The sequence below is a fragment of the Pteropus medius genome, unplaced genomic scaffold (genome assembly GCF_902729225.1).
Source record: "Pteropus medius unplaced genomic scaffold, Ma_sr-lr_union100, whole genome shotgun sequence".
In the NCBI taxonomy this organism is placed as follows: Eukaryota; Metazoa; Chordata; class Mammalia; order Chiroptera; family Pteropodidae; genus Pteropus; species Pteropus medius.
In genome coordinates this window covers 13,582,641-13,603,520 of record NW_024350319.1, presented here as the reverse complement: position 1 = coordinate 13,603,520, position 20,880 = coordinate 13,582,641, and the positions used below count along the sequence as shown (strand labels likewise).

At 34.2% G+C, this 20,880-nt stretch overlaps 2 protein-coding genes across 11 annotated transcripts in view; one reads left to right on the top strand and one right to left on the bottom strand.

The window, feature by feature from the left end:
• The window catches only part of ADGRL2 (adhesion G protein-coupled receptor L2), a 180,153-nt gene that overhangs the window by 158,270 nt on the left and 1,003 nt on the right, over positions 1-20,880 (bottom strand). For 4 of the 10 annotated variants that reach the window (XM_039838681.1, XM_039838671.1, XM_039838675.1 and 1 more), the window contains exon 1: positions 20,081-20,211. The exons of 5 other annotated variants lie outside the window; for them this stretch is intronic. The gene's annotated coding sequence lies outside the window, so the exon portion shown is untranslated. Of the gene's footprint in view, positions 1-18,364; positions 19,171-20,080; positions 20,212-20,880 lie in introns of those variants that run through there. One more of the 10 variants, XM_039838673.1, reaches the window with a different exon arrangement.
• LOC120583139 (splicing factor, arginine/serine-rich 19-like) overlaps positions 18,462-20,880 on the top strand; it is an 82,160-nt gene continuing 79,741 nt past the window's right edge. The window contains exons 1-2 of the mRNA XM_039838464.1: positions 18,462-18,832; positions 18,907-20,836. Coding sequence (XP_039694398.1) covers positions 18,462-18,832; positions 18,907-20,836 — 2,301 coding nt within the window. The remainder of the gene's footprint in view (positions 18,833-18,906; positions 20,837-20,880) is intronic.

The window sequence follows — 20,880 nt, the reverse complement described above, 5'->3', positions numbered from 1 at the left end:
AGTTGTAAAAACTGAGCCTCCTCATTATAAGAGTGAGGAAGCAGACAAGTCCACAATTAAGAAACTAAACCTGCAACTCAGGTCCAACTAAATTCTAACAGAATAATCTCTTAAAAATACTTGAAAATTTAATAGTGTCTACAAAAACAACTTATAATTTAAAATATTAAAAATAATTTAAAACTTCTTAAAAGTATCATGCAACATGAACTTATATAAAACTATATTTAAAAAACCTGATAAATTCGACTTTAAATAAAAAAAAATTTTAGGAAATAAACAAATTTGATATTTATTTTCGAAGTACATTAAAATTACAAAAAAATTACTATCGCAAAAATTTTTGTCAAGTAGGCTTCCACGTCTACAAATTTTGCTATCAATATTTTGATTTTGAGAAAATACTATTTCCGACAGTAAAATTCCTCTACAGAGAGAAGACAGCATATGGGTACAATACTTTTATCACTATTCAAAACAGAGAATGAGTAAGTTGAAATCCATATCTCTTTTCTCCAAAATTACGGGGCTGATATTAGCATTCCAATACCAATCTTGGGCTTATGTCTCACACTCTATAAGAAAAAACAGTAAATTTCACACTGGGAATTAATCTTCAGCCATCTGATATTGCCTATAATGCATGCAGCACTGTAATTTTGTGTTTTAGGTTTGTTTGGTTTTCTTTAGTATTTATGACTTACTGAGGCTGTTGAAAAACCATGGCTACGTCTACTAAATCCTTTTCTCAGACCAGAATTTGCAATTTAATCACTTTAATATATGAATCAAACAATATTGATAATAAAACAGCAGCTTGTTTGCAGAAAGATATCTGAATATTAAATATGAAATTTAACAGGTTTTAATAATTAGACTCTGTCAATAATGTAATATATCTGTCCTAATTTAGAAACACACGTTTCTCACATAACGCTCATCAAACTAAATATAAGAAATTGTTCTGACATTTCATTAAATTAAAATCTTGAAACCCTACAGCTACGATGTATAGATTTAGATCTTATTAATACTTTAAATCAAACCATAGTTACTATTCAGTTTCATACAATGCAATTTATAGTGGTCTTCTGCTGTGACTGCAAGAACACAATGAGATTTTAATCAGATTTTAATATTAGTCAGTAGAAGACATTTTGGAAGGTAAACCACCACCACCTCTCTCCAAAAAAGCTACTATTTCACAAAGTAAAAGCAAAGATAATCCACCTGTGATACCTATCCACTGAAGAAAGGAATTATAGAAGAAAGGCTCCTGGAATACTACAAAATGTCCCTGATGCTGAAATTTGGGCCACCTTTGCAAAAGTTTATATGTGATAGTAAATGCTATTGTTATTGTTTGCTAAGTGACTAAATGGTTACATCATGGATTTATTAAAATATTTTGCTGAAACTTCTTTATAGATTTTATCTTATCACCATTAAAAATGTCTTTTTAAACACTTTTATAGTATTATGGTTTCCTTAACCAACTAAATAAAATTCACACTACAGTATCAACAACCATATTTAGTTAATCTCCCTTTAATTCATTTTGATTACCTTATGCAAATCTACATTTTCAACATCACTGATCCACCTCCAGTCAAAAAAAGAAGTCAGCCTTCATATTAGGACATCTGCTGACAAGCATCCTCTTCTGACTTCCTTTTAAAGCTGGTAATACATGGGAGAATCCTAATCTTTGAGATGATCTGGGGAAAGGGATATGGAGCTATGATTAAGGGAGAAGAACTACAAAAGAGAATCTTACTTGTATGTTTTCCATATGGTAATTCAGTCAGGCATCAATTATAAAAGTAAAATGAAGAAAACTACATCCTCTTTACTTAATCACATAGTAAAAGTGGAAGCAGAAAATACTGATATTTCCAAGTGGATGGGGAAAGATCAACATTTCTTGTTTTCAATATCGGAACATCCACTTTGACAAAGGTTAGTCAGGTCAGTCACTGATTTATATCTAAAGAAAATAGCAACGATAATAGAAACCCTGTAAAAAAAATACTAAAAAATTCTAAGCACAATTGAGAAAAGGAGGAAGAGAGAATCTCTCAAACCAAAGTCACAGAAAAAAGTGAAACAAATCTAGAGTGAAAATGAATTGTAAAAGACATCAACCACTTAAATATATAAACCAATGTGAACCAAATTTAGTCCACATCAATAATAATAACTAGCATTTACTAAGAGCTTTCCATCTAAGCAGCTCTATTAAGCACTATGATAAAAGGCATCACGCACATTATCATGTGGAAGCAAGAAATACTTTTAGATTAGCACGGAAAAAAAAAAATCAGTTGTTTCATTATTACCTTTATCATTCCTACATCCATAACAGGAATATGAAACTAGTGAGGTTCTAGAGCAAGTTATTGTGATCTTCATTACTATAATAATTGTTCAAAAAATATATTGAAAACCTACTCTGAGTTAATCACTGATGATAGGTGCTGATAGGTACTTTTAGTTGTTGTTCAGCCTTGTTACCCATAATTAGCCAGATACAAAGTTACTGCAAGTCTAAATAACTGAAAATCTATTGAGGAAATACTTTAATTACTCTTATAATGAACAAGATGTAGCTGGGAAATTTCCTGTGTACCAACAGAATCAATGTATAAGTTCATGATGCCAAGAGAGAAAGCCACGGTAAACTGCCATAAATTTTTTTTAAAAAGCCTCCGACTCCTAAACTTTCAGAAAATACAAATTAGTTGGTTAAAGAGCTGTTAAGAATATCACTAAAATGACCTTGAACAAAGAGAACATCTCAACAGGTCTAATCATGACAAAAATATTCTTTCACAAATAAAGATTCTCTCTAACCAGATTATAGTAACTGACTTTCATAGTCTTGTTTACAGAAATTTCAAATAAAATACAAATAAACAAAAAACCTAAATCTTATAGCCTTAAATCCACACAAAATTTTCACTTTAATCAGCACTTTAAAAAAGATGAATAATCATTTATAAACATACACAGGTATATATTTGATGTTTTTTAGAAAGATTTATAAAGCAAAATTACATTTTTTTTTTGCAAAACATCACATTAAAAATATACCTATCAACCTAAAACAATCTTGGGTGCAGCTGGTTTTCTTTTGGTGTAATGTGTGCACCTCAAAATATTGTCAGAAAAAACAGGCTCGCTCCCCATCCCTGGCCCTCAAGCAGGCTAATGGAAAGAATGAACAACTTGTCTAGAACCTAGGCTTTGATTTCTAGTGTCTTCCTCTATCCCACATTCATTCAGTCACCAAATTCTCTCTCATCCTTACAAAAATCTTCCCATATGTTCACTGCCATCGCCTCTCACCTTGACCATTATACACCTTCCAACTAGGTTTCTATTTCCTCCAGTATTTCCCCACTCTAGTTTGTTTATACCACCTTGAGAGTTAGCAAATTAAATTTATTTGCTTTCCCAGTCAACAAACATTAACAGCTTTTATAGTACACATAATAAAATCTAATCTTAGCAGATTAGACTCTTTAATAACATGTCCTAAACTAGTATCCTAGTTTCATCTCTTTCCACTTCCTATGCTTGTCATACTTCCGTACTTACTCTTTAAGGCATCATTTTCTGCCTCATTTTTAGTGCCTTTATCTCTAACCTGTCCTCCTCAAAAACCCTTCATCTGACAGAATGCCTCTCTGCCTTCAAATCTACAAATATGGGGTCTCTTTTCTCCATACAACTTACTCATTTTGAATTCACTTGAGCTACCCTGTATTTCTACAGCCTTTCCTCTACATTTCATATTGGCGTGTCATTAAAGTATGCCTTATATTATAATTATTTGTGGAAATGTGTTTCTCTCATGAGATTATAAGCACCTAGAGAACAGTTCTTCTACAGTACATTTTGCCAGGCAGGGCCTTAATAAATGGCTGTTCATCTAAAATGACTAGAATTAAAACCCAGAAGTTCATGGATAACTAGATTAAATGTGCTTATAGATAAAATTGTTCTTGTAAAGGGTAAAAGACAATCAATATTTTAAACTACAGATTTTAAGACCAAAGCCAGCAAATGCATACTTTTGGTCTGGCAATTTTGGCAAACAGTGCTAGAAGTTCTGTCATGTTTTCAAAGCCACATGTGCTGCCATAATAACCTCTGTGGCATGGTAGGAAACCAAAAATAACATTTTGAAAGTAAAATTCAAGGCATTATAAATACTGTGAATTAGTAGAGTAAATCCAAGTCCTCACCTGTCATTTATACACATGCAACATTGTTAGGAATAGTTGCTGTGAAATACAGAAAATGTACTCACATATGAAATAACAGATTTTTCAAAAAATAATTTGCGTATGATTTTTATCTTATTGCCACTCTCAAAGGAATTCTTGTATGCAGTAATAATTTTCTAGTACTGTGCATGCATCTTAATACAGTGCATCAAAACTGAGAGAGGCAGGGTAATGGCAAAAACTGAATCACACTGGTTTGGTGGTTATTGTCTGGCCCGGAGAAAACTACAGATTACACAAAATAGAAGGGTGACAAGGCTGCCAAAAATTAAGATTGACTTTATTCAAATATACCTTTATGATCTTAGTTGTACCTTATCAATGTCCCTATAAATGAACAGTTGGCTTAAGTAGTTTTAGATATATTAATAAACTCTTGAATACAAATTAATTCCAAAGACAGGAACATCTGCCTTTCAGTTAAACAACCAAAGATAAAGGCAAAATACTGATTGTTTCAGTTAGAATTAAGAACGATTTTCAATTTTATAAAACTTGTAATATTTATATATATTAAACCAAAACCTGTGCTGTTCTAGATTTATTGATCTGCTGTGCTTGTGCAGAATCAATAAAACTCAAAGTACATATAAAGAAAGCTCACTATTAAAGATAGGAAGCTTCTAATTTCCACTGAATTGTTAAAATTTTTTCAGTCTCTCCATAAATCTTGTAATAACAACAAAAACAGACTGATGTCCCGCCTTTACAGCTGTTTCTATATACCACTGTGAGAGGTGATTTCAAAAAAATTTAACCTGGATGTTAAACTCTTAAATTTCATCAATTTTTGACTGCATGTTAAAATGAGGTAAATTACTGAAGTTTTAATAAGGAATTAATATTCAAATAGATTAAACAGAGCTTTAAAACTTCAGAGAGGTATAGTGATACTATTCAAAATTTAACCTTTATAAGCAGTGTTAATGGAAATTCCAACTATTTAGCCAAATTTATATACTGTTTCCTGGAACTCTTCCTAATATTTTTTAGTTTAACTTTCAACTACTTGAATTGATACATGTTATAGTTCTCTATCTAAAAGTCTATCCTTATACATGGTTGCATACATTTTTTACTTTTTTAAAAATATCTTTTATGCAATAAATTAACGTTGACAAATTAAAACAGTAAAATTACCACAAAAAATTATCTACATCTTAGATTCTAATGGAAAAGGAGATAAGAAGAGAAAAATCAATAGATACTTGTCTTACACATAATGCAATAATTTATATATTTAGGTAACAAATAGAGCCCGATTTTCAGATCTCATTTCAGAAAAATTAGATCAAGACAATGAAAAATCCAGCCAAGAACTAATACATATATTTGTCTTACCATGTTTTGGTTGAAACGAATATATAAATAAAACAAAGTAGGATGGCAGGCCAATCACAGGCATAATTTGTGCTATGTAGTTGCCCATACAAATCTTTTTACATGCAAACTAACTTTTTCTTTTAAAATCATCTTATTCATAACACAAATTTAATTACAGGATGGAAGTATATATACATTCCTCAGTTTGTCACTTGACACACTTCAATGAAAAACTTCAATATTTTACTTGAGAATAAAGTACATGAGATAAAGTTTCTATTTTGTAGGTTGAATAAGAGCAAACAAGTATAAAAAAGATTGCTCATGTTTTAATGAATAACTGATTATTTGACCAAATATTAAATACATCTTTTATAAGAGCTGAATAATGCCAAACATGAAGATATGGCAAATAGCTCATTGAGAGCTTAATATATATTAAGTCATACTGAAATGCTCTGAAGACTACCACCATATCATTCTACATTAAATAAAATATGTTTACTATGATACTAATCCCTAAATTTATATCTTGGCTCTTCTTAGGAAGATAAACAGCAGCTTTCCTTGGGAAGTCAAGTGAAAGATGTGATTTCTTTTTTAAAAGAGAAGGCCCTCAGCCATCGTTTTAGAAATAAGTAACTTCAAATTATTAAAACATCTAAAGAAAACATGCTATCAGTAGAAATAGCAAAAATTATAAACCAACATACAAGATACTGAAAAGGTGTTCATAACAGTGCAAAAAAATCTGATATCAATTTTATAAATACATGACTTTGTAACGACTAATAAACAGACAAAATCGATTTTTAATAAAGTAAGCTAACAAAGTAAAGCTATATTTTAGTTTATTTTCAATTAAAAGTTAACACAGTGATTTAATTGCAACCTTGTGGATTTACGCCTCTTGATTTTCACAGAATTAACAGGCAATATAGAGAAATGAGGCTATTAGTGTATGTAATCTGCAAGGTTCTCGATATCCTTAAAATATTTAAGCAATGGTTACTTTACAGGCTATTCAATTTAGTATTGTTCTAAAGAGCTCTAATTCTTACTCTCCAAGTTTTTAGGAATACTGAGACCATTAAGAATCAATTCTAAATATTTTTGAAAAGTACAACTCTAGAAAATGTGAATTCTAAGATACTTAAGATTAGTCCCTAAATTTTTTTATCATGTAATATTAATAACAGACTAACAACTGTTTTAAAAGACATCTATTCTTAATGAAACCAATGATAGTTTTCTAGGCTGAAATGTTGGGAGAATTTATGTACTTCTTCACATTTTTGTACCACAATACAAAGGAATTAGTAAGAAAATAAAAAAATAACTACGTTAAACTAGGCAAAGTATAAAAGTTATATCTGACCACCAAGTTTATTATAATTGTCACCATTTTATAAAATATTTTATAAGCATGAATCAACCCCAAAATCTTGCGAAGAATACAAAGATAGAAAAGTGCTTTTAAAATGTATTCTTAAATACCTTAATGTGTTGCAGCTGCTCTCTGAACCCCACATGGCAAAGAGGTAAAACACATTTTCTTGAAGTGTAATTCAAATAACTGCAACGGTCCAGGTTCTTATTTTTGCATTAGCCAATAGCTATTGCAGGCCAGTTATTACTACTAAGACATAACAAAGCATTTGTTACGATGCTCTGACAAATAGTAAAATGCTGGGCTAAGCCATTTCCTTATTAACTAAACTAGCTTTTTATTCAGGGTGTCTGATAATAGCAATTGCCTTTCTGTTTTGACTTACAATTGGTTCCAAAAAAATGCTTTTGAACCAACAATCTGATTTAATGAGCATTAAATATAAACTAATTTTTAAAAACGGTTACACAAAAATGTAATGATTAAATGTTTTTTAAATATAAATCCCAAAAGATGCAATTTTACTAATCATATTTATATTAAAATATGAAAATCATGCAAATGAGACAAATTATTCAGAAGTAGAAAATATTATTTTTAATTTCAGGTATTTCCTTAGTTGCCGTGTTTACTTTTATGTAAAGATAATACAATTACATTTAAATTATGGAGAAATTTTGTGATACCTTACAATTTATTCTTTTTTAACATGAACAGAAATTTGATAGTCTAAGATTTTAAGATTTCACGCTTCAGTACAGCTCTGAATTAGAAACATCATATGAATGGCACAATATCATACTAAAGTATAAGTAATAAAAAGTAGTCTTTTTAAATCTGTTAGATTTTAGTTTGATGAAATCAAAAAGACAAAAAGGAATGCCTTTGAAACATATTTTTAAAAAGCAAGGAAAACTAATATAATTTATCTATTTTTATAATTAAAATAAAAACATTAGTTTTTAAATCCTGGTAATAAGGCAATTTAAAATACATTTTTTTCCAGCATAGTTATTAAAACATGCAGATTCGGTTTTGCATTCCAAACTCTTCAAATAGGTATGTACATTTTTGAATATTTTTTAGTTATATGTTTTGTTAACTCCCCTTCAAACTGTTAACATGTTAGGATATTTGACACTTGGTTCAAAGAGTATAAAAATGTATCATCTTTTTTTAAGTAAAACCTTCCACTTTTATATTTAAAAAGATGATTTCAAATCTACATTCATAACATATTTTACCCTTATCTGTACAGTTACTCTTCATATTATATTGTGCTCATAATATAGCTTGTTTTAATCTGCTCAGATGCAAGAACAATTAATGCATACACATTTACTCAACAGATACAAATGAGCAAAGAATGATATACCATAATTCAAATTATTTTTATTACTCAAAAATATTTAATAAAAATTTCTTTGATTACCTACAAAGAATGTCAGGGTTATTTTAAAACAAAGTGCAGATCAATTAACTTTCTTGTTATAAATGTCACCAATATAACAATACTTTTATAGTAACTTTTCAATAACACATTTTCTTTGCAATGGATTCAAATTTCACTAATTTTAAAAACTACTCAGTAGTCTACCTTCAAATTTAAGACAGAACCAGTAGAACTTACCCTAGCTGTGCCTTTCCAATAACCTCACAGAAGTTATGCACTCCCTGACAGTTACTGTTCCCATTGTAACAATTTTCCTGAAATGAATTCTCTAGTAACCCTTACCTCGCTGTGAAGGGAGGTGTGCTATTTGAGAGAAAAAGATAATGAACTGTAATATTAGATTCTACTTTCCGGTGCCTTTTATACTTAGACCAACTATGATAAGAAATCTCTTTTAATCATTTTAAGACAACGCAAAGTTGGCAATACCAGGATGCCTATCAATAATTCTATAGAAAAGGAGCGTTTGTATATTTTTGTGAAACATACCATCATAATCCTATTGAAGTGTAATTGCTGTTGCAAGCAGTCTCACCCTGATATGAAAATGCTCTGCATAAATGTAGCATAGACTTGTTAAGATAATACATGACCATGCTGACAGGGTAATACTTATATAAAAGCCCATGCCAGTACCATAAATCTCTTTATTAGACAAGTTTCCATACTCAAAGGGTCATTCTGTGCAACAATAACAATCTGGCTTTTCACATTAGTAAAGAGTAGCTAATAAAATAATAAATCCACAACAATAGATTTCATTAAGAATCAAAGCCTCTTAAAATACAAAGTAAATATTTTTATTTATCATATCATTCCTTGGTAACTAAGGGAAAATGAACCATTATATCTCTTTTCATAGATGCACAAGTAGAAAACCCTTTTTTTCCAACAAGCAAATTCTGAAATAACTTCATGATACCAAAATGTAAAAAATATTTTTAGAATTTAATATAATATCCTAGCCTTAAAGTTTCTGACCAAGTATAAGCACATAACGTGAAAATTTTTGCCAATATGATCCAAATGACCCTAAAGGCTTTTTTCCACCCCGATTATCAAAACACCTGACTGCAAAACTCTCAAGTATTTCTGAGAACGTAGCTTTTAATTTCTTAGAAATTAAGTTGACACAGGGTTCATAAATAGAATTCAGTTTTTAATCAAGTACTATCTATCTTGCCTGCATTCACTTTTTTCCAAGTTAGTCAGCAGTTTTAGGTCATTACTGATAGTTTCCCAGTTTAAATTTCACTGTACTAGTCAGTACAGTATTGCACAAGTCAGTAATCCAAAGTGATCATTTTTATTTTTAGAAAAGAATGTATGAAAGTCATCTAATTTGATGTTAATTAAAGATAGAGGAATATAATTTACTACTGCTTAGTGACTGTTTTATAAATTTTACATAATCTAGAACATTATCCTTAAAATTTGAATATTTCTTTTAATAATTATTAGTTATTTAAGCAAGACATGGTTCTGCAGTCATCTTCCCAAGAGCTCTAGTCAACCAATAAAAAAGTAGAAGCTCAAAATGAATCTGATTATTTATCTTCATAATCTTTCAAGTTATTTTTACTAATTAAGAAAAGGTAAAAAGGACATTTGTTAATCTATGAATATCGGAAATGATAAATACCTGGCATTTATTATATTAAATTTCGCTATAATTGGCTAATCCCAAATGCTTTTCTTAGAACAATTTTTCTCAAATGAAAATAAAAATTATGTTAATACAATATAATTTTAAAATGAGAAATTACCAATTTATACTGCCTTGATTATTTTATCTCATATACAAGCTCCCTCTGCAGGTAGTAACAAGGGTTAGCAAAAATATTCAAAACATGTAGGCAGTTGCAGGTCATTATTGCATAAAAATACTGTTATCTAGCACTGTTCCCTCCTCCTTACCAATTATCTGATTAAAATACCTGCTCTTGAAAATTTGTGGTTCAACATGATTATTCTTGTCCCTCATCTTGGTTAAGAATGCAGCTTGAGCAGGGAAGAAACACTAACTTTTCACAGTCACCCAAGAGCTAATCTCACAAGGTGTATTTCAAAGAAAACATTACCTCGCTTACACAGCACCAGCCTAATATGACAGACCACCCAAAACAAAGCTTATCTGTCCAACCCGTTTGTCTGATGCATCTTCTGATTGCCAAGTAAACAATCAAAGGCATTTTTGGATCAATTAACAGTAAAAGATCAATTTTAAATGAATGCAGTTAACAAGTACATTTTCTACTTACTTAGAATAATCTAAAATTTAAAGCTGGAGAGTATTTACTTGCGACAAATAAATCTATTTTCATTAATTCATTACAAAAAGAAAACTGATTTGGTTTGCAAAATGTTCTTTACCCCTCCGTAATATTTTTTTCTGAACCTGTTTTAGATTTGTTTACATACTCTCCTGTGCCATATTCCTTTCCCTAGGTGAACAGAGAGATAAGGTACACCCTTGCCAAGGAAGAAAAAGAAAAAAAAAGTTAAGAACCATTTTAAGGTCTTGGGGACAATGTGTTACCAAAGAAAATTGCTGCAAAACAATGTTTGACATCCCCTCTTTTAAGATGTCCCCCTTGCAGAAATTTGAGGCAAATTTGGTTTGACTTACCTATAAATGAACTGACAAGCTTATAAAAGTGGTTTTTAAAAACTAATATCCTTATTAAACAACAGAAAATTATAAAAGATGTAGTAACTTTCATGCTAAAACATACAGAAATATGCAGAGATATGTCATATTTTTCCATTTAAAGAAAACAGGGTTAAGGGAAAAGGTAACTTATAAAAGCAGTGTTTTTAGTGGGTTTTTACTTAAAAAAAATTGTTTCACTTATATTTTTAAATATTGAGGCTGCAGACCAAGTTTAAAACCAACAATATTAAAAGTGGCTTCCAACATAGCTCTGGGTATCACACACAGCATTTGCAGCAGAAAAAACAAAGGGGAGAATGCCCCTATTATTATCTATACAGTTTTCAAAAGGAAGCACAAAATATCCAAACAGTATCTTTTTCATGACAAACAGAACTTTGAAAAGGACAAAAACAGTTAAATGTCCTTAGTAAAATGTCAAGGACAGCATAAGTTTAGTAAATAATTTTTGTTGATGCATATGAAGCAAATTGTAGTTTTAGAATTACGTCCATCTTTTTTAAAATGAAAAACAAGATATGTAAAATGTATTAATTCATTTAATCCATTAAGCTTTTGTCAAATTCTATGAAAATACGTACAATCACTGGGATGCAAATGCATAAGCTTACATCACCAAAATTAATGTTTTCCAAACCATGTTGGACTTTAACTACAGAACTACAGAAAAGCCAGATTTTAAGAATTAAAACACACAAGCACTTTGAGATTAAGAACACAAAGATGAATGGATAAAATATCATATAAAAATGTGTTCTATAACTTCTAATTAGTAACCACAGTAACAAACAGTAAATAATGGTAAGCTTTTAATGTAGAAGAATAAAATTTCCGTATGGAAGGCACCACAGGAACAAAGAACTAATTCCAAATCGAAATACTCTGCTTCAAAGTAAAGACACAAGAAAAATCATTTCAAAATTATTTTCACGAAAAATTGTAATTGAAAACTGATTAAATCAATATAATCTACATAAAACAGAAATATATCAACTAAAGACACTATCTAAAATCTTGTAATGATTCATCCAATGCATGGAGAATCAATGTCATAGTATTTAATTTTAAGATTAAACGATTAAAATTAGAACTCACATTATAAACGAAATAGAATTCTCTTTTGCTTTCTCTATAGATACACTATTGACTAACCTCTACAAGGGAAAACATCAGTCAAACGCAAGATTACTCCCAGCCTGCTCCCAGCAGCCAAGAACCATTTTTGACAGTAATTGGGGTTAGATTATTCTGTCATCTAAATCTAGAGCAACACTCTGTTTGAGGTGTGGACCGATGTAAAATATCTACAAAATGATGCAAAGTGTGGACAAAACAAGCATATCATGGTCCAAAAGACAGGAGTGATCTTTGAGAACAAAACAGAGATTAAATAAGTCATATATTTTTCAAAATCAGTTTAAAAACAGCTATCTTAATCATGCATATTTTGCATTTTAAGCTTATATTTGAACTAATTTTTAGCCAATAACTTGTCAATACTGACATATACAAAGGAAAATACAATTTGCACAGTTATTATGTACATGTGTATACATATATATTTTGACCAAGAAAGGAGTTCAAGATTATCTAATAACTGAAAAGACATAACTAAATTATTTTTTTTTTATTAAGAGCCTCATGGTGCATTCTTCTTCACTACAATGGCTAAAGATTTTTTTTTCCAGAAAAAGACACAAGGTTGTATCTGGTCTTGCTCTTACAAAATAATATGCGTTTAAATTGATTTAAGTCTAATGTTAACCATCTTTTCAACTTCTCCCATCTCTCATGGCTGAGAACTAAGTTCATTTTTATTTCTTTTTATATTTTCAGATAAAAAGAAATTTTTAAGTTACTTAATGCATCTGAAAACAGAATTAAAATTTGGTCATTATTTCAAGAAGTTAACTTCTACTTAACTTGCCTGCTTTTTTAATATTATTTCTACTTTTATTAAAGTATTGAGTCTATCCTCTAAAGAAAAAGTCTCCCAAAGATTCTTCAGTTTAAGTATGCTTCTTTAAGGCAACTAATTTCAATACTGAAATTCGGAGATTAAGGTGTAATCCCTGTGTGAATTTTAATGTTTTTAATGTACTTCTTACAGATTGGAAAAATCAATAACAAGACCAACAAGGGCTCATTTTGCTCAGCATACGTTCTGTCAGGTAGTGATTAATGCTGTGCTCTGTAGAGGGAGACATTACATCCGGGCTAAAACAGACCTAAATTTTACCCTCAGGCAGAAATCTGATTTAAACATCTCTATTTAAAGTGACATTTGTCCTCCCTTTTCAACTGGTTTCCCCAGAAATTCCAGGAAGTTGACTTCATGACCTAAAAACAGTCGGGTGGCTGTAAGCAGCAGTTGTGCCTGTTCCTGCACTTTGGAAAATCTGGGTGCCAGAATGAATCAAGGTGGTTGGTAGGTAATAAAAAGGTGTCCAGCTATCTGCTATGATAAATTCCATGTCACTTCACTGTTACAAGTTTTAAAGTTTTAAAGTTCCATATAATTCTAGAGTCAAGAGTAAAAATTTCTAAAATGTGTTTCTGTTGCTGATAATGACCTAGCTATCCCTACTGACTATAGTGATATTTCACTATATTGATCTGAAATATCAACTGATTGCAAATTCTAGAAATTCAGAAAATCAACTGAAAAAACAAACCTCTAAAACAAATGAGAATATGCAAGTGGAAACAGTTTCTTGTAGGTCATATAACAGCTTCCATAAAAAGAAAAGGAAAAAGGAAAAAAAGTTCACATAACAAAAGTTACCAAGTAAACAAGATGTATGCATATTAAAACAAGCACCGATACCCTTATATTGTGAAACATGGTAATTTTTGATATTATTAAGCTACTCAGACAATGCTGGCAAGTTCCTACTAACCAAGGTAATCTAATTTCTGTTGCTTTTCAACATAAATTGATTTTTTTTCTTTTAGCCTGTCTAGTAATTGAACAAATTTATACAACTGTGAGGGGATTTTATTTACCACCACACAATTCATAAAATCCTCTACGAAGACAAACTATACTACTTCATAAAACTGCATTTTTGTTGTAATTAAACAAATCATATTTAAACTTGCTCTGTGCTTCCAAAGCAATCAATGGCATTTTTCTGTAAACTGCATTTTACTTGCAGGTGTTAAGCGCTTGGCTCGTTCATTCGATTTACCTTTTATTTTTTAGATAACTTTTATTTGCAAAATATGGGAGGTTTTTCCCTAAGAAATCATTTTTTAAAAATTGTTGGATAAGAATATTGGAAAGTATCTGCAAATTAATGCCTACATTACTGCCAAATTTAGTCCATCAGATAAATGACCTACAAAGATTTTTTTAACTGTTTTTGGTTGATTGGGACCTTTTCTTATGACACAACGATCCACTTAAAAAAAAAAATACCTGCGTCCATCAAAAAACATTAAGAGATGTTCACAATTTATAACATATACTTAACAAGACCTATATAGTAAACTAAAAAATCACACTGAAGTCCTGAATAAAATTTAGGAATTACAGACTCTCGTTATAGTTACTGCTTTAAACCTTATCACACTAGGTCAAGAAAAATGTCATTATTTTAGGACTTTAAGTCCCTAATATCAATAATTAACTATCTCTAGATTAAATAAGACATTTCCTTAACCTTTTTCTTAAAGCATTAAAAAATAATAATAATCACTACTTGACCAACGTTGAATAGCAAAAGAATTTCAGAAAAAGTCTCAATTCTTCTGATAACATCAAGTCTAATTACAGTAATCTTGGTGATTAAATACTTTTCAACCTTTCAACCTTTAATCAAGAACTATTTGAAGAGATGAATACTTGGGTGGGGCTATGGACTAATTAGAGTTATGTAAGAGAGAAGTTAAGCTATGGTTTTAATCTCTCTTTAAAATAGAATATGTTTTAATCTTTCTTGAAAATAGTTACAATACAGTTATCTATTTAGATAATGCGAACTAATATTTAAACAAATTACCTTAGAAACTGATATGAACAAAACATAGGATTTTAAGTCCTTTTCAGGTCTATCAGCTAAAGTCATTATTTTTAATGCTGGATCAAAATAATCAATTTGTGCTCTTTTTAGCCAGGCATTTTTTCAAATAACTTAAACTTTTTTATAATTATGCAATTTACTTCTAAAATTTACTAGCTTAAAATAATCCCACTTTAATTTTATATGAACCTTTTCTACAGAAAAGCAGATGTCAAATGTGTACCTCTCCTTCAAGACATAAAATCAGGTACAGTGAACATCAAGACAAAACTGATCTTTGAAGAAACTTTTTGAAAAAGTAATTCATATGACCCTAAATTCTTTAAATTTCAAAAACTATGTTTCATTCCCAATCTAAGTACAATTGATCTGTGCTCTTAAATATCAACTGGGCAAGTGGTATGGATTTTTATTAAAACAAAAACAGATTTCTCTCAGGTAGGTACAAGTGTATTAAGCCCATGCCTTAGAATAAATCGTAATGCTCGCTTTAGCTCATACTAGACCTGTCAATAAACTTATTTGAACATTTATTTACTAAAGTCAGGTCAAATAAATATTTTGATAGAAAATAAAGCAATAACATTTTATTACTATGATATACAGATTTCTAGTTACCTCCTGACCTTCCCAACGTCTCAATCTCAGCTCACGTATTCCGATATTACTTAAGACATTAAAATATTACTTTAAATCTCTTAATGAAACACAGAAAGCGTCAATAATGATCAAACAGATCTAAGTAAACCTTGGTTTTAAAGCTCTCTTCTTGCTAATTTTAAGAAAGGAAACACCCAAAAGCTTGGTGTTAACGTTTCTGCTGATTGTGAAAATTGCAGCAATAAAACCTCCAATTGCTTGTCTTAAATTAAGACTTCTAGAACTCCATGTGAGATCCCTATGTTTATAATAGTTTTTATAACATTTGAAAGTTTTGTTGTCTGCTTTGATGTTAGCCCATTAATATAGCAGAGAATCAAAAGCCTGGAAAAAATAAATTTATTGGAAATTCTCAAGTCAAAACCTAAAGTAATTGGTTTGTTCTACCCCACATGATTCAATTTTCTGATTTCCCCAACTACCTGCTCCCAGAGCTATCTGCATTCCTCAATTTGTTTTCTGTTGCCAACACATAGTAACCCACAGTGATTGAAAATGGCAGCTGAAGTGCTTCTACAACACATTAATTTTTCTCTAAGTAGTCCAATTTTGTCATCCAAATGTCGAAAAATCTTCTTTTCATTGCAATTTACACCTTTAGAGATTTGCTGAATTCAGGATCACCACAAGGTAAAATAAAGAGCAGTGTTTTCAAGACAATTTTTAGATTATCACTAATAGCTCTGAAGAATAATACGTTTTCTTTATAGCACTCTACATTCAAAGCAAACTAGTTAACAGCAACTTAAGTGCAATAATAGCAATTACATCGATGTGGGCTTTTTTTTTAACCTCGATAGTACTTTAGACAACTGAACGGATCAGATAAATAAACTATCATAAAATGCTTTCAGGCTAATGATATACAATTTGAATGCCACTAAAAATATCTCAATCTGAAAAAAATTATCATCCTATTAAGCTGAAGGCCCAAAATGTTAGGCAATTAATAACTTTTTCCTCTAAAATTGTTTATGAGTTAATATTCACTATTAAAATAAAAACAAAGCATTCTGCACAGTTTTTTTTAACAAATCCCTCCTCCAATGAAGGGATATCATCGATTCACATTCAAAATCAACCAACCATCAAAGATAAAACTATAAAAAAATGAGCTTACAAATTTCTAAAACCTTCTGAGATTCATTTTCATCTTATGTTTTAGTAAATCTTAAGCTAAGTAAATAAAAACAATACTTCTCCAAAAGCTGAAGATAGTTCTCCCTTGACCCATCTGTTCCATGAAATAACCCAAATACTTGTTTCATCACTCATTATACTCAGTTGTTAAAAGAAATTCAAAGAATGAATCTCTCACATATGTAAAAAAGCACTAGCAAATACATTATATATATTAAGAAAAATAAACCAACTTTAAGCTAAACTCTAGTTTAACTGTTTGATAAAATACAAAACTTTTGAGACAAAATATTTGAACAGAATTACTTCTATTTAAATACAATTCACAAAAAAATTGAGTGTCACCCAGAAACCTTAAACTTAAACTGGCAATAGACGCTACATTAACAAAGTTCATGTTATATTTTAATAATCAAAATTCTCCACTGATTTTTTCCCTACTAATTTAGCAAGTACATTAAAAATAACATTTTCTAGGTAAAAATGAATTTGCTTTTATCACAAAATTTCTATTATTTGATACACTCATGAAAAGACTTTCTTTCCCATTTTATTAATATAACAAAGTGTAGGCCCTAGAAAAGAACTAAGAAAGTAGGAAAAGCTTTCTCACTCTCTCTTCTACTGAAGGAACCCCAAAAGACAGGCAACAGTGACTATCATAAAATAAAAGGTCACCTTTTTTCTAGGAACAAACCATTTATCAATAGAAAATAATTGTCTTGCCATTTGCAAGGGCTCCACAGTAATAGACAATGTTTTTTGCTCACATAATTACAAAACAGTAAAAGTTCAGAAACACAGCCTAAATCCACCTCCCTATTTTTACCCTTTACAATTCTCATTGCCCTTTGGGCCTCCTCTTGGAAGCAAATGGAAGACAAGCTGAAGTTTTCTCAATTGAGCTGAAGCTAAGAAACCTTTGATATGCTAATAGTCCCCTTCAAACGGTAAGAATTCACACTTGCATTAATTCAAACAATTTGTGCAGAATGATGTGAAATGGCACCTCTTTTAGAGGCAAGCAACAAAAGGAGAGAATTGGAATGTCTGAAGAAACTAAACAACAGAACATTTGTTCTGCAGTATTCTCTTCATCACGCATAAATTTATTGGAGGATGGAGGGAGGAAAAACAAAGTTCCATAACACATCTAACAAAAGTAGAATTTCTTTATAAAGTGTTTCTCAAATATTATAAGATACTAAATTTAAAGTTAGAGTTACGTTTTACCTAGGTCAAAGAAGTCCCATCACAACTTGGAATGTTGCCAAAGACATCACACAGACCAATCTATTTTTCTGCTATGGATGCATATTGCCTCCTTAGTGCCCTCCTTACTGCCCACCTTTTAAGGTTCACCCAAGATCAAACCTGATTTAGACATCCCAACAGGCAATTATTTACCAAACGGATGTGACTTTTCTTCATTGTGCAACTCGAGTTGAGCAAAGAGCAAACTCGCTGGGGCCCGTTCCAGACACAAATACTGACAGGGAAGTGAATGAACCAACCACGTCCGTTAAAGCTATACCTCTGGAAAAAGGAAGAGAGAGGTGCATGTACTGTAAAAACTCCAAAAGAAAATTTACGAATTGGGGGTGGGGGCGGGGAACAGAGTGCCTTAGAACCTGGCCTTTGTAACGGGAACCATATGGTTGGTGGCTGCGGCTCAGACGCTCCCAGGCTGCTTGGAGAAGCTGCTAAGCAGCCTGACACCTTTCAAGAAACAGGAGGAAAATATTTCCTCGGTCTGAATCCGAGACTACACAGTTTGCATCAGGAAGAGCGGAATAAGGGGGCCAGGGAAAGGGGAAAGGGTAATGGCGAGGAGTTCATAGAAGATGGGAAAAGAAGACGGACACCAGCGGACTTGTCCCTCTAACTATGCTTTTAGAGGACAAAGTAAACGAAATATAAAAAATACATTAAAGACATACGTTCCTTAGCCTCCGCTCAGCGACACTTTGGCCCAAAGTAAAGCTTCCAGAGATTTCCCCTAACCCAAGCCCCGTAGTGCGACGAAAGGAACAAACTTTCCAGATTCCAAGCGAAGGAGACTTGCAAGCGTGCTTCCCATTGCTGGGACGCTTTTGTCGCTTCGCTCGCCTTCGCCTCTCCAACAGAGGGTCGGGGTTGCCCCCAAACAATCAAGAAGCCCACGCTCGATTAGCCCAGGTCTCCCTTTTCCTGGAGCTCCTTCCACGCCTCTTTCTCCCCGCTGCTCCCCACCCGGCACCCCAAACTACCAACCAGGCTTCCCGCGGCTCCCAGACGCACAGCCACCCCAGGAGCACACACCCCGTAAGTTCTCCCGCAGGCCCAGCGCGGCCCGCTACTGCCCTCTCACTGCGGGTCGAGGAGGCTCTCTGCCCTCCCCAGGGCCCGCTGGTGCCCGGCCCCGCCACTCTCCCGCCCAGCCAGGGAGCCTCTAATCGTTACCAGCCCCAGCAACGGCCCGACCACATCTGGCTGCGCTTTGCTGTCATCCTCGCTTCTCTACACCACCTAACCACCGACAAGAAGAAACAACAACCCGCAACAACTCAGCCCAACCCTCCCCCACCGTCCACTTCCCCGAACTCGCTCCCAGCGCTCGGCCTCCCCACTCCAATTCCAGCCCCGGACCGGTCTGCAGGCGGGTGGGACGGTGGGAGACAGGGCCCCGCACCCCGAACACAGCAGAGGACGAGCCTCACATTTCCTCCCACCCCAGACGTACTGAGAGGACGAACGGAACCTTCCGACCCAAGCTGTCCTAAAACCAAAATATGTACAATGCAATCCTACTCCTTTCTCCCCCCAGCGCCCCCTGCAACTAAACTGATGCATCGAGAACGTTACAGCAGCTCCCGGAGAAAAGGAGAAGCAGGCTGGACGGGACTGGGAGTTCTGCGTATCGATTTCCAAGGAGAGGAGGTGGGAGGGGAAGGGGGAGGGGGTGAGCAGCCTGAGCGAGCGCGGGTCTCCCCCTCGGCCCAGCCGAACATAAACAAACAGCCGAGCCCCAACTCACCCGCGGCTCCCTCCACCTCCAGCATCCACCCCCGGGCAGGAGGCGCAAAGCAAACAGGTCTCTGGAACCCACCACAGAGGCACATTGTTCGCTCCTGCGGCTCTTACCTCGGTCTGCGAGCGCGCCCCGGGGGCGGGCCGTCTGGCGCGGGAGCCGCGCGAGGAGAAGCGCAGAGTGCAGCGGCGACCCCGGCCAGCGAGGGCCGAGGCCGGCCCCAAGCTGGTCGCCGGCCGCCGAGTCCGCGCGGGAGGCAGCGCTGCGGCTCGCCGGCCGGACACTGCGCCGCGTCTCGGCGCGTCCTCCTGCTCGGCCGCCGCCGCCGCCGCCGCCGCCTCCTCCAGCCAAGCAGCCAGCGCCGGGCGGCTCCAGGGGTTAGGTCAACATTTTCCTGCAGTTTCCCACTCGCCGCTCCGCAAGAGGAGTCTTGGGCACACACGCACACACCCCCAGACCGCACGCTCCCTTGGAAAAATAAAAAAATCGGGAAGCAGAGCGAAAGGGGTGGAGCAGGCAAAAGCCCGACAGAGGTGCGCAGACTTGGGAGTCCCCTCAGAGCGCCAGCCGCGGGAGGGGCGGGCAGACGCCGGCGGCGCGAGGCCAACTCAGTTTGTCCGGCTAAGCCCCTCAGCCCGCGGTCCGCGCCGGCCCAACTGGCATCCCTGGCGCAGACCCTGCGGCCTGGGGCGGGAGAGAGTGCTGCCCCTCCTCACAGTTCGGGTCTCCGGGCCGAGGCTCAGCGACGGCCGCTGCCCGGGGAAAGGCTGAAGGCGAGGGCTCGGGGAAGCAGGGAGGTGCACGGAAGAGCCACGCCACGCACAGCAACGGAGGGGAGATGTCCCCCAACGATCCCAAGGAATTCTCCGGTAAGCTCCCGATTTAGCTCCGGCACCTCTGCGTGTGTGTGTGT